Raw genomic sequence first — 11,452 nt, 5'->3', positions numbered from 1 at the left:
TGTGACCCCAGGGTTTCGTATTCCCTCTGCATGTCTCTAAAGAGCCCTAACAATGTGGTAAGGGGCAATTATTGATTTACTTATCTTTATTGTTGTTTCACTAATGAGACTGAGTTGTAAATCCTAATGCTCTAGTCCAGCAAAATTGAGCTTTAATTGCAAATAGATGAATAAATGTTTATTTCAGACCTCACAAACACAATAAAATAGCCTTAAAAGAGTGAAGAGCAGTTTTCTCCAAACAGTGGAAACTGATGTTGACATTGTTTTGTACCAAGATGTATAGGTGGATGGCATGAGCTTTAGTGTTGTTAGTATGAGCAATAGTGGGTGGATAGAAACTCCTTCAATTAAAAGAATTGCACCTCATAAGAAACAAAAAACAAATGAACATGGAGAGAACCAATACAATGCAGGGTTTGGTCCATGAGACATCACTAGGAGTCAACAAATATTTTAGATGGGAACTTTGTATACCACAAGTTACCATGTCACGTTATAGGAATCCACAGACAAAACATCTGTGATGTTGACTCATCGCTGGCTGTCTCAATGATCTCATTAGTTTCATTGAAAACAAAACACTGTGTTCCAGACAGTGAAGAACATTGCGTATGTTACTCTGAGTCGTAAACTGTTTTTTCAGTGGTGATTTAGCAACGGCACCATTTTTTTTAGAATACATAAAAAAATATACAAAGTATACAACTGTTTCTAAGAGCCTTTTACAACAAAGGTGTAAGATTTTCTCTATCCATCTTTTAGTGTGATGTTTTGCAAAGCACCACTTGAATCTGGAGTTTGTTTACAGTATGTAATAAAGCCAACATTATTTAAAATGTACACAGTAGAAATTTGTCAAGTAAGAAGATCAAAAGGTCATAACTCATTGAGGTTATGTTATGACCTAAACCTGTTAGCCACAGAAAATGTCCCCACTGTTATATTTTTGTTCAGGTAGTCATCTTTCAAGCACCCAATATCCTTAAACATGGGTTGCAGAACTTCCTTTCCCTTTCACCTTAAATAAAAACACTGACATTCTTATGATGTGGAGTGCCTTATGTAGTCTTTTATGAACCTCCCAGCAGAAGGGACTTCTGGTCTGGGGGTTTGATTCCTTCGCAACGGTGGAAAATGTTCAGAACAGCTGCCTCAATAGAGAAGAGGTGCTCGTCCCATACTTCGGGACAGTAGAGCCTCATGAACTCTGCCAGGCGGACCAGGTATTCAATATTGTGGCCCGCGTTGCCTCTACAGATGGCAATCTGGGCGGCGATCTCCTTGTCAGAGGCCGGGCCGAGGTAGATGGGGTTGTCGGAAGTAGCGATGTAGACAAGGGCCAACAGAGCACCCTGACTCTTCTCCTTAGGGATAAACTCCACCATCTCTGTTATGTAACCCCCTAGCACAACCTCTCTCATGTTAAGGTACTGAAGGGACTCTTCAATCTGGGAGTCAGTCACCTCATAGGCCACTCCCCATGTGCAAGCCTGCAGGATAAACAAGTGGAGGAGGAATGTTAATGGTGTAAATAAATACGGTACACTATGTTATACATGTCAAGTACGACATTTAAAAGACCTCATTTGACACCCAAAGAGAGTTTGATCTAGATTTAGTGAATAATCAAAGCTGGAAATGTACCTTTTCAACTCAATATAAATGATATGAAAAATAGTAGTATGCAAATGGGTTTACCCAGTATTTGTTTCACAGCATCACTGCATTTAATATTATATACAACTATATAAATATTGCATATGTAGGTAGGTTGTAAGGTAGGTCTTTTTGTGTGGGTATTTAGCTGTTGTTAAGTTGCACATTTGAAAACGGTCCATAGCAGCTCTTTCAAACAGTTGCTTATGTTCACTAATAGTGATTGGGTTAAATAATATGTCTCACTTTTGTAATTAGTTTTCATGAATTGGTAATGGTAGGAATATAGAAAGTAGATTTACTACTGTGTGCTGTATGTATATAGGATCTAAATAGACTGGGCTCTTACCTCCTGATCCTCCACTAGTGTGGCCACTCTGCCTGGCTGTAGAAAGCAAGGACACAGGCAGTGAGGACATGACTACACATAGTATTACATAATAAACAGAAGAAAAAAACTAAAGAAAAATTCATCAGACAATATTTTAAGCAATTGGAGAGCAGTACAATTGTTAGAGGCTACAAATCTCACATTTTCCTTGTCCCCTCGATAAAAATCATCTCCATGCCAGAAACGCCTTTTGTATCCTTTAATGCAGCCAACTTTGCTCCTCTTATATGCAAAATCAGGTTTCCACACTAAAGAGCCATATCCAAATATCCACAGGTCGCTCTTTTCATTGATAGTAACGTACCGAGGTTTCATAGTAATCGTAAAAAATGCAGAAATATTCTTCCAGTAATTTTAATGCAGTCTTGTCGAAAGCGTCGCGTCTGTTTCTATGCCATCAAAAGCGGCGTTTGGACGCGTAAATACTGTCTTTTCTCTTGTCTCAGAATATAGAGACACGTGTATTTGTTGTTCAGAGGACGTCAGAGCAAAACGTTGTCGACAAATTAAATCCCTGGAGGGGCGTGTTTATCTAACGGTTAATAACCAATCAGGGTGATTTTAGTTGGAACACTAGACATATTTACCAGTGAACACGAGAAAATGCACTCCAGACATTATTATTAAGACATTACTTACGGTAAATATAGAAAAACAGTAGGTTTCAGTATGAACTGATGAATTCAGGTGTGGTAACGAAATATAATTATTTCTTTCTTTCTTTCTGTCTTTTTCTCTCTCAAAACCTACCTTTCATATACAAATGTGACATGACAGAGATTTTTATTTTTTATTATCACTACTTTTTTTAATTTTTGTTTGCATCATGATCAAAGGACTGCTTTATCTTTTTCATTTTGTGTCAAACAATCAGTGAAAGTCCAGCAGCTAATCACTCTATAAATAGCTGGGACTGTTATGTGCTCTCTTTAAGCTCATTACGTGTCCGTGTTCTGCTCCGGTCTGTCCAGCACAGGCTGATCACGTATGAATGACTGTTTGAGATCATTTATCCCCCACCTGTCACTTATTATGCATTATGTTTCATCAGCTACGTTGTGAAAGAAACACTTTTCGTACAACTTCACACACAGCTTACTGCCCTCAAGTGGTAGTAAGAAGACAAGACGTTTCTGCACCAATCTGATGCCCTACTATTGGCTGCAGGAGTTGAGGTGAAGAAAATGTAAGATGTTCATGTTGACAGTCGAATTTGCTGGTGTCTGCTGGGTTGTTATGGTCCTTTTCCTCACTGGGTCTTGGCAGTGATTGGGCTGTGAGGCCCCCCGTTTGCAGTGCTCAGTAGTGAAAGGGCATATGCAGATTTCCTTGTTGACAAATATGCAAGCATATGCCCCTTTCAGCTAGCAGCCATAAAAAATAGATTATCACCAGTGATCACGTATAGTCTCTTTGTTCCTCAGTGATGCCTAAAAATACAGGAGTTCAACGAAGCAGTTATGTTCTGTAAGGACCACACAGATGCTTTATTTTCACATACAGATGTTTTTTTGTTTGTTTTTTAAATATGTCTTTTTGTTTGAGTATTTCCTTACATTGCTTCCAATTACACTAGGGTCCACTGAATGATTGCTAACACACTGATTTCACATCAAACTTACACAGATGACATACAGATACTGTAGACATGGCATCATAGAAACTCTATCAGGCCAAATATGACACACTTCCACACTGACTGACAAATAAAATTTCTATATTATGTCGATATTTAGAGTAGGACCTCTGTTTGACCACACATACACTCAACCACTGAAGACAAAAAAACATTGTAGCAGATATGTGTTCATTGTTTCTTTTTATAACAAAAAATAATACAAATAAAACACAACTTCAAAAATAAATTCACCTTTTCTGGGCAACAACTTAAAAACAGATGTACAATTCATACTAATCTCAACATATAAATATACAGTATATACAAAATAATCTTATAAAACACAGAAAGAAAAAGATCAACGCTTCATATTCTTAAATTACTAATGAAATACTAATCTTAAAAAATAACATTATTGGTTCAGTAATTTCCTTTGAAGGCGTCCTTGGTGCGATAGTCAGTTCATGTATTTCTTTGTCTTCATTAAAGAGTGATCTTGCATAAGGTTTAAACAAGGCCTTATCATGAGTTTCTATGCATGGGGCTATAGCATATTGCATTTTTTGATCTTTTATGTTCATTTTGCTGTGCAAATGACTCAGAATAAGGCGGGGCACATGCTTTAAACACATATTTAAGGCTTTGTGATCTAGGCTGCATACATTCTTTAAATAAAAAGGATTTAGAAAACTTATAACCCTAAATATCTTTCAAAAATGAACCGTTTTCAGTAGTTTATGACCCTTTCTGATTAAGCACAATGTTGATTTTTCTTTGCATAGCGCATTGCAGGCCACAAAAAAGGAAAGTTCCGGCTCATTCCACATGCTAGTTGGCAGTAAGTTGATTTGTTGATTGCTGATTACTGCAATGAAGTGGAGAGGAGTGCATCGAGATAGTCCTCTAATCAAATCTCGGCCTCTTGTCCTTGGATGAACTTGAACGGAGCAGACGAGCGCTTGTTTTCAACAACATCGAAGGCTCATCCACAATCAGATTAGCTCATTATTAAAAGTCGTTCAGTCTTTACATTCTCATAAAGATTAGTAGCTTCAGTTCTAATGAACATTGTAGATCACACCGGCTCCATCCAGTTATCAAATGTATCAAGAGCAGCAACTTCCATTTAAATAAATCCCAGTCTCTCCACACTTGTAAACAGTCCACAAGAAATCCAATGTTGACAGTGAATAGTATCTTCCATTTATTATACCTGAAAAAGAAGAAAAAAGTTCAATTACTACTTTAGCAGTAAATGTAACATTTAAGGAAATAGAAAAGAAAATGCTTTTTTTGGTTTATACTAAAGGTCATGCACTAAAGAAAAAAGGAAAATAGATTCATTAGGAAAAAGAAAACGTACCTCAGTTGCAATGATGCATTCGTTTTTTTCCTCTGCTATTACAAAGACAGACTGGTACATTGAATCTCTGGAAGAACATATTGTTGATAGTCTACACTCTGGCCTTTCACTGTGGAAGGAGTATGCATTGTGTTAGTTACTGAGCACAAAAAAACAAAATGTGTCACATTGACGTCAATGAATTGATCCCAGTCAACATAGTCAAATCTTTCTGGTAAAAGCGACAGATACATCAAACAACTATTCATTCAACCCATTCATGTGCACGTACCTGTACATGCTACTCAAATGCTTTTTTTCTTCTATCGTCTTTTCACAGTTTTCATCTTTGTCCAAAAAGGACAGTTCATCATTGTACCCCATGGAGGTTTTATAGTCCAGGTGGTAGTGGTTCACATGTTTGTGATTAGATTTTTCCCTGGGACAGTCCACCTCCAAATCCACCTTTTTATTGGTGTTCTTCAGTTCTAGAGTAGAGATGAGGTTCTCTTTCTGAAAATCAACCTTGGAGAGGTTGTTCATGGTCTCTGAGTCCTGGTCCTTGCTTCTATGCTTTTTCATGTAACATAGTACTACCACTACCATGCAGAAAAACACTAGAACAGCCACCAGGCCTACTCCCAAGCAGATGGCTGCCAAGCTCAACGTCTCACTGGACTCCCGGCCTATGTTGGGGCTGGGGGTGTTGAGTAAAGCCACGTCGTCGGACTGGCATTGTGGGCCGCTGTAACGGGCAGGGCAGATGCAGGCGGGCTGGCCTTTGTCGCCAGTGGTGCAGGTCCCACCGTTCATGCAGGGTTGGGAGGCACAGCGGTCTGTTAGCTTGTCGCAGTGGCGGCCTGTGTACCCTGTGGGGCAGGTGCAGGTGTAGTCGTTGATGCGATCTATGCAGGTGGAGCCATTTGCACAGGGGTTCCTGGCACACTCGTTGATGTTGATCTCACAGCGCAGACCTGTGAAGCCTGAGCGACAACTGCACAGCCGGAGGTTACCATGGATCACACAATGTCCACCTATGCAAAACAAAACACCATTATAGAATCCTTCCTCATATGGCGATTCTATTTATCACAAACAAACAGAAAGAGAAGTATCATTTTTCATCTAAAGCCAATGATGTATTACCATTGGTGCATTGCAGTGAGGTACATTTATCCACTTTCTTCTCACAGTTAAGTCCAGTGTAGCCTACTGGACACTCGCATATGTAAGTGTTTCCATTATCCCTCTCTTTGCATTTGCCACCATGAAAGCAGGGTGTATCTGCGCAAGTCAGCATTCTGTGTTCACAGTGTGTCCCTTCAAACCCCCGTGGGCACACACACCTATAGCCATTCTCAGAGTCCTGCAGGGGGAGAAAGAAAGAAAGTTGTTAAAAAAGCTCCCTGTCAGATGTTTTCTTTATCATATCCTGTTTCGTGACTGCCCCAACGAACCCCATTATCCTTAGTCTGAATTCTATTTACAGTGCAAACTTTGTGAACTGGGTCATCTACTGACTTGACTATCGATAGCATCCTCCTGGACTAGCAGATAGAGTGAGGCAAAAACAAAAACAGGAAAGCCTGTGTTGTGGGAAAGGAGAGACAGAAACTTCCGGACCCACCAGGCAGTGGCCTTCGTTATGACAGGGCTGGCTGTCACACTCCCTGACCTCCAAGTCACAGTTAACCCCGGTGAAGCCTGGAATGCAGGTGCAGGTGTAGCTGCCCTGGCCTGTGTTCATACACGTGGCCCCGTTGGCACAAGGTTTGTGATGGGTGCAGTAGTTTAGATCTGCAAACAAAGGGGTGGGAAACATTACTAATGGCACAAAAAGAGGCACCACATTTGAAGCTGCTTTCGTTTATTTACAGTACAAAGAGGTAGTTACACACCTTGGTCACAAAAGATGCCTCCCCAGCCTTCCTTGCAGGTGCACTGCCACGGCTCTATACAGGTACCATGTTTACAGGATGGATGGAGTTTACACACATCACAAAAGAGTCCCTGCCAGCCTTTTCTGCATCTGTTCACACATAAAACAGTACGCCATGATTGTTGGCTCACGCACATTTTACCCTCATCAGCCTGTTGCCTCTTTAGCACACTCATGATAGAGACTACACCTCATACAATACAAACTGTAATCTTTTTATCCACTATGTCATAATCCATAGAGAAAAATCCTAGGGATGATTTAAAACAGAAAGACAAAGAAATACCTCCTGAAATCAAATACAGTGTTACCCTTTTGTTACATAATTAGGCACTAATGGATTATTTATATTGCTTTATCTGTTCTTAATGCAGCTGTAATTCATATGGTCATTGTAAATGTTTATTATTGTGTTTAAGCAGTGTGTAGATCCCCGGATGCCACTGAACAGAAATGAACATTTCATTAGAAAATTATGAAAAACCATAAATAATTACTCACTCGCACTCCCCAGGTAATGTGCAGTTTGCATTTCTTTCGTTGCACCCCTCGAGACAGATTGCTGAGAAAAAACAAACAAGGTATTTTGATATATAATTTGACTTTAATAACGAGCTGTAAGTAAGACTTTTATCACTTTTTCTTTGCACAATAAAACCTGCATGTTACCTGTCACCTCTGTGTGTGTCACACTGATTTCGCATGGTTTTATGGTGTTAAACGGCTGGTTAGTGTGGAGCAGATGCGTGTTCTTTAAAAAAGCAGGACAGCTGCCCCATTGTTACCGGTAGGCAGCCCTGTCAGCAGCTGCTGCCCTACACCGCTTCAACAATAGAGCCCGCAATTTAGTGGCGCGTGGCGTGCGGCGTGCGATAATGCCGCGATTAACCCCGGCGCGCGCTGCTGGAAGACCACCGCCGCCTGGGTTAAACCGCACGCGCCCACAGAGAAAGCAAACTAAACAGGCTCTCTGTCGTCAAATGTCACCTCTCCGATTGAGTTTGGCTGCCATCCGAAAATACACCTGTGATCATGTATCAGGTAATTTAGACATAAAAGCTCAAAACAGGATTTTTTTCTGAAATTTACAATAGGCAATAGGCCTATATGCCAATTTGCAGTGTAGCGTAACGTTTAAGGAAAACTTCGTGGAAGAATAAAACAAAGTACCCATATATTGTACCTAAAAAACTCTCTTGGCTTTTTGATGTTATGTAAACTAGGTCACGGCCTATTGACTTGTAGCTCCCTTATGGAGCCTGTACCCTGGCCTAAAACCTGCCTTGTGACTTTTGATCACAAACAAAGGAAAATGTCCATATGGTGTCTTTACTCCGGCTTACGTTCTTCGCAGTATTCTCCCGTCCATCCCGGTAGACAGGCTAATTGCCCGTCAGGCTTGCAGGTGTAGTGGCCAAAATGGTCGTCTCTCGGAGCGCATATTTTGGAACAAGTGTCTCCGTAGTAATGTTCCTTGCAGATGAACCGGTATGAGTACCTTAGCTCCGTCTGCGCCCCCCTCTGCACATCCTGGGACCACTCATGCCCTATTCCCAACTGTCTTCCGATGGCAAAAGAACTAATCAAGAATTCAGGGTTGATGGTATCTGTGAGGAACAGAACATCGGACATATAAAGGTTACTTTAAAGCAGAAAAAGTCTGCAGTTCATGGTGTAGTTGATCAATAATATATGTATATAATACGATAATAACAGTTATTCCATTGATTTGTTTACCATGCACAATATGTACTGACGTTTCCCCATCCTCTCACATGTGACCATTATTCCTAGTTATGAAGGACCTAACAAAAAAGGTGTAAAATCCAGGAAAAGGCTGTCATGGGATTTTTGGCAAGGCTTCATATTCTCACTCAAGCCTGCATACTTTCCCATGCATGCCAAAAATAAAACAAGGGAAGTGCAATTGTGTTGGAGAGATTTGATTGTGAAGAATTGTCGTGTGACTCATAAGGCATCCTAAAAAACACGGACCCATGACGCTGGAAATGGCAGATGGATTTGGCAGCACATTCAGCGAGGGTTATTGATTAAATGTACAATAGATAATAAGGGATTTAGGCCGTTCATGGCATGTCTCCCTCTAGTGGTGAACAGGCAGTCCACGTCTCCTCACCTTCAGGTCGGTCCGCTGCAGGAGAATACCAGGCTTCAATAATTAATGAGAAAGCACCCTGTGGGGACGATTGAGAAAACAAACGTCACTAAAAACATGAACACATATTAAAATGCATTTACATTTCAGCTATTTTGTTCGTTGTGTTTCACTAAAATATTGATGTAGTGGTTCTCACAAACATTATACAATAGCCTAGTTTTAGATTTAGATTTTAGGCTACATTTCATGTGAATTTTCAAAATGAAAATGTTTGATATATATATGGATGCAATAAACCACCAAACATCTGATCTACAATGTTTGTCTTTAAAAAAAAAACATTTCTGTGGCATTTAAAATGTATATGAGAGATAAAAGTAATGGTGCAGTAAATCGTTTTGCCTTGATTTAATGTAGATAATAAAATGATAAAATAGGATATTCAGGACTTTCTCAAAATATATGTCAAAAGGAATTTTTGTCATTAAGATTAAGTGTGTTTTTTCTTTTAAATCCGTTATTAAATCTTGAAAAAATAAATAAATTTGATGTGTACACATTTGTTTGGTTTCCGCGCCGCAGGACAGGTGCTCTTACCGGCCAGGTGAAGTTGAGCGGCAGACGCAGCCTGGCGTCCTGCTGGATGCTGAAGGAGTCGGTGCCCAGGACAGGTGTGGTAACGCTACCAAATATACAGTCTCCAGGAGACACAACCGTCTGGAAGTTCTTTAAACAAACCCTGAAATAAGTCCTGCAGCCAGTCATGCTGCAACTAAGTCCATTTGCCAGCAAACCTTTAGTATTCTGAAAGTGATGGAGATCTATCTCGAACACACCCGATCCCAGAACCTAAAAGGATACAAAAAGTAAGCACAACAACATAATGCAACATTTGTTTCTTGAAAAATTATTTCCTAATTTTCAATGATAAAAAAACAAGCTACCTGAGTAAATAATGTTACAACTATTGCGAGGATAGAAGTGAACCCAACGGCCATTCTTTAGAGTTTGATGTGCGTATCCTTAAAAAATGAGTTTGTCCTCCAACAAAAAACGCTCCTATTCCAAGTGGTGATGGCGAAAACGGAGTGATGACAAATAAAGTGATCAGAATAAATATAATCCTTCTTCCAAAGCCTGTAGGACAAGATCCAGCTCCACAACCGTATCCAGAAGAAGAAGTTGGAAAAGACCGAGTTATCCAGTGCTAGAGGTTAGACACATATCAGTAACGTCAATATCCACAAGTGACTCTGTCTGCGGTCTTTACGTTGCCCATCCATCGTGCCGGTCAGATGTTGTTTGAGTTTGCTGTGCTGATGCGAGGCTTGTGTTGCCAACAGTGATGCGAGCATGTGGCGGAGCATCAGCGCACAGTGACTCCCAGTAAAGGATATTTGACGTTCCTCCCGGTTTATATACCGCAGTGTGGTGCAATTACAGACACACTGTCGGTCACTAAACACCGCCCACTCTGCTCTCCACCTTCTTTTTGCTAGTCATCATTCATTATAATTTTGGAGGAGATTGTCTTTGCCTCACCTGGTCCGGAATGAAATGCATTTTTTTTGTGCGCTTTGAAGGCAGCTTGTTCATCAATTAAAACCAAGATTGCAAAAAAAACAAACTAAGGTAAAATAATTTAATATAACATTTACAGCAGGTCAGCCAGATTAGTACATTCGCCGTTGGCTACCAAAGACACAAGCTCCTTCGGTGAACTATGTAGTCTTCAGGGATCACTGATTGTTTGTGCGTCTTTACATGCTCGGATGCCCTGAGTGCCTTTTACGCTTGTGACCTCGCAGTCTTCTCTCTTGTTTCTTGTGTTTATTTTAGATAGAAAGTACTGAGCGGGAGATAACTCCACAGCTGTATGATAATGCATTGTTATTGCAAACACATAACCTCACTCATAAATCATCTGAGGAACCAGTGTTTTACAAAAATCTGGATAATAAATGAGTAAAGATGGGTCCTCTGAAACTTACTTACTGTAGGCTTACATGTTTAACAATTATGCCATTGTTTCTTGGGAATTATTTATTTTATTATCCGTCTCAGATGCACTAAATATACTTTGTTTTCTTTTTATTTATTTTTTAATAATCATTTGGAAAGCTTATTTGAGAATAGACACACATAAACACATGGCGTGCACACTCACATGCAAGCATGCATGCTGTGTTGATTACAGAATGAGAGGAAGAGACGCCATATATTTTACTTTGTTTATTGTGCTTGATAAAAAAAGACCATAAGAAGTGTAAGCACCCAGCTGTTCAGGCACTTTATTTAGCGTCATAACTAATATTGCCCTCAATTGAAAGCAAATTTGTACAAATTAAAGTTGAGATTGTATCCTTCATGAAGCCTAACAATGA

General features: G+C 39.9%; 2 protein-coding genes across 2 annotated transcripts; both read right to left on the bottom strand.

Moving 5' to 3' along the window:
* Nucleotides 1-952: 952 nt before the first annotated feature.
* LOC117935871 (glutathione-specific gamma-glutamylcyclotransferase 1-like) lies at nt 953-2,511 on the bottom strand. The gene is made up of 3 exons (XM_034858452.1): nt 2,192-2,511; nt 2,009-2,044; nt 953-1,493 (listed from the first exon to the last, which is right to left on the bottom strand). The coding sequence occupies exons 1-3, from the start codon at nt 2,363-2,365 to the stop codon at nt 1,074-1,076; spliced, it is 630 nt and encodes a 209-aa protein (XP_034714343.1). The 5' UTR covers nt 2,366-2,511; the 3' UTR covers nt 953-1,073.
* A 1,588-nt stretch (nt 2,512-4,099) lies between these two features.
* Nucleotides 4,100-10,465, bottom strand: LOC117935870 (delta-like protein 4). The gene is made up of 11 exons (XM_034858451.1): nt 10,013-10,465; nt 9,666-9,917; nt 9,087-9,144; nt 8,293-8,556; nt 7,451-7,511; nt 6,909-7,039; nt 6,638-6,807; nt 6,157-6,376; nt 5,303-6,044; nt 5,032-5,140; nt 4,100-4,881 (listed from the first exon to the last, which is right to left on the bottom strand). The coding sequence occupies exons 1-11, from the start codon at nt 10,064-10,066 to the stop codon at nt 4,876-4,878; spliced, it is 2,067 nt and encodes a 688-aa protein (XP_034714342.1). The 5' UTR covers nt 10,067-10,465; the 3' UTR covers nt 4,100-4,875.
* Between the last annotated feature and the right edge of the window lie 987 nt (nt 10,466-11,452).

This window comes from Etheostoma cragini, chromosome 20, assembly GCF_013103735.1.
Source record: "Etheostoma cragini isolate CJK2018 chromosome 20, CSU_Ecrag_1.0, whole genome shotgun sequence".
Classification (NCBI taxonomy): domain Eukaryota; kingdom Metazoa; phylum Chordata; class Actinopteri; order Perciformes; family Percidae; genus Etheostoma; species Etheostoma cragini.
This window is presented reverse-complemented; position numbering and strand designations above follow the sequence as displayed.

Excerpts from the sequence above, each read along its gene's own strand:
- LOC117935871 (XM_034858452.1), bottom strand. The coding sequence starts at position 2,365 with ATGAAACCTCGGTACGTTACTATCAATGAAAAGAGCGACCTGTGGATA. Across the intron at positions 2,045-2,191 it reads ATCGAGGGGACAAGGAAAAT|CCAGGCAGAGTGGCCACACT; the intron begins GTGAGATTTGTA and ends TGCTTTCTACAG. Across the intron at positions 1,494-2,008 it reads CACTAGTGGAGGATCAGGAG|GCTTGCACATGGGGAGTGGC; the intron begins GTAAGAGCCCAG and ends TTTATCCTGCAG.
- LOC117935870 (XM_034858451.1), bottom strand. The coding sequence starts at position 10,066 with ATGGCCGTTGGGTTCACTTCTATCCTCGCAATAGTTGTAACATTATTT. Across the intron at positions 7,512-8,292 it reads GGGAGAATACTGCGAAGAAC|CAATCTGTCTCGAGGGGTGC; the intron begins GTAAGCCGGAGT and ends GTTTTTTCTCAG. Across the intron at positions 6,377-6,637 it reads ATAACGAAGGCCACTGCCTG|GACTCTGAGAATGGCTATAG; the intron begins GTGGGTCCGGAA and ends CTCCCCCTGCAG.